Genomic DNA, 2,231 nt, shown 5'->3' on the forward strand with positions numbered 1-2,231 from the left:
TCAGGGAGTGGGAGGACAACCAGCAGCTGCTGCTGGCGGCGAAGATCTGCCTGGTACTTGCGGTGATGCTCGGCAGACCTGTGGCCTCCCCGGGCCTCATTTCCTCATGTAGCCCTTAGCTAAATTGGATGAAGAGTCCAGACACTATTCCCAGAAATGCCAAGCCCAAGCCTGTCACTCAGTTGTGCTCAAAAGTGGAAACTATCTTTATTATACTTGAGGATCCTTGGACTAGAACAAAGCTTCTATCAGATCACAAGGCTATACCCTCGAGAAGCCAGCATGGTTCTGTTACAAACCCCTTGCCTTCTCCAACAAGAAAATGACCAATTCCTTGACTTCTGAAGAAGGGACGCCAGGACTCAGTAGGACCAACTACCCCCAGGCCCAGTCTCTATGCAACAAGTGACAACATAAGTAAAAATTCTCTCACTTTGGTGAAAGGACCATCTTAAAATAGTTCCCAAGCTCCAGAAGGAAAGACGTTTTCCAGATACTGTTCAAACACCAATACAAGGAAAACACTTTTTTAAAAGCATTGCCATTTTTAAGCTTTTTTTTCTATAATCTTATCAGTTTGAATTTTTAAAACTCCTCTTACCCAGATTTTGTGGGTCAGAGACAAAGAGAGGAACTCCCATCTGCCAGGTCTGAGCTTGAGTCTATCTTCATCACTAACCCTTGATGAAGATGACAGAACTTTTCAGAACTCACCTGAAAACTCAAGAAACCAACTGAAATCTTGTCCCATTTCTCTTCTTCAAAAGCCTTTGTTCCATTGATAATGATATTGGCCCGGAAACGTGAGATGAGATCTTTCATGGGGAATAATTCCTTCTTTCCATTCTCATCCCTGTTTAAAAAAATACCAAAAAGGGAAACCAGCAGTTAGCGTAATGGCTGTGTTGTTGGACTCCCATGTAGTAGACCACAGTTCAAGTCCTGGACCCGGTGGCTTAAACTCATGCTGGGCACGTGTGCATGTGTGTCCAAGATCCTGAGAGGAGAATGGAGGAGAAGGGATTGTGGCGTGACCATCCCCCCTGGGGGGTGATTTCTCGCTTTCTGTCTCTATGTCTCTCTCTGTCTTTCTGGTGAGCACACGTGCCCTACAGTAAAAACCTATAAAAAAAAAAAAAAAAGGGTAAGTGGGAGGAAGGAGCTGGGTCACTGTCATGTTGTAGTAATTCAGTCTGCCTGCCATGCAGGCTGACTTCATCAGTCCTACTCTGTCCTGAGGCCTGGATGGTCAGAAAAAGCTTTTACTGTGAGTGTAAGGCTGAGAGACACCCATCTGTTAAACAGACGTCAGTGCCCACCACCCGCACTGGGGTATGGTGTCACTTCCAAGGAGAGCCCTGTAAGAGGCAAGCAAAAAGTACTAGGTCATCGGGAAAGTCATGACACATTTTTCTATGTTTTCTATGCAAAAATGCTTCCTCACTTTCCCGACAACCCAATATATAGGTTTTAGCTGAAGGGTTAGCGGATTTGGGAAACCAGCTGGACTATCTGAGAAAACACCAGCATGATGAGGTAGGGCAGGGCACTGCATCCTAACAGCTATCAGTAGGCTTCATTACCAAGGACTTGAATACGATCAAAAGCTTACACTCATGGGGCCAGCAGGAGGCATGGTGGCTGAGGCACTGGATTCCCACATGGCTGACCACAGTTCAAATCCCAGAGCTGGAGGTTTGCTTTCTTACTCTCCCTCTCTCTCTGTCTCTGGTCAAAATTGAAGAATAATGATAATAAATAAAAATTAAAAATAAATAATTGTTTTTAAAAAACCTGGCACTCTTTTTAAATAACTAAATAAATAGAAAGGATAATATTTCTTAACTTCTATCCTATTTGCAGTTTTAACTAGCATATCCTATTTTTGTCTTGTTTTGGTTTGTTTTCAATTTTACCAGAGGGCTCATGCACTCACCAGAGAGAGACAGAGAAAGAGGGAAAGTGAGAAAGCACCCCCAGGGGGATGGTCATGCCACAATCCCTTCTCCTCCACCTTCCCTCCTCTCTGGATTTTGGACACACACACACACACACACACACACACACACCCCCAACGTGTCTCTAAGTCTGGAACTTGAACTCCATAGGTGGTCATGTGGGATGCAGCCACCTTAACCACCATGCCACATGCTGGTCCTGTAATTCTTATTTTAAAAAAAGTTTGTCTTGGGACCAGCAGTTAGCGTAATGGCTATGTCGCTGGATTCCCA

At 44.5% G+C, this 2,231-nt stretch overlaps 1 protein-coding gene across 1 annotated transcript in view; it reads right to left on the minus strand.

The window, feature by feature from the left end:
- The window catches only part of MOCOS (molybdenum cofactor sulfurase), a gene marked incomplete at its 5' end in the record, with an annotated part of 52,968 nt that overhangs the window by 4,646 nt on the left and 46,091 nt on the right, over positions 1–2,231 (minus strand). The window contains 1 exon segment of the mRNA XM_014588618.1: positions 715–853. Coding sequence (XP_014444104.1) covers positions 715–853 — 139 coding nt within the window.

Source organism: Tupaia chinensis, unplaced genomic scaffold (genome assembly GCF_000334495.1).
Source record: "Tupaia chinensis unplaced genomic scaffold, TupChi_1.0 Scaffold000290_1, whole genome shotgun sequence".
In the NCBI taxonomy this organism is placed as follows: domain Eukaryota; kingdom Metazoa; phylum Chordata; class Mammalia; order Scandentia; family Tupaiidae; genus Tupaia; species Tupaia belangeri.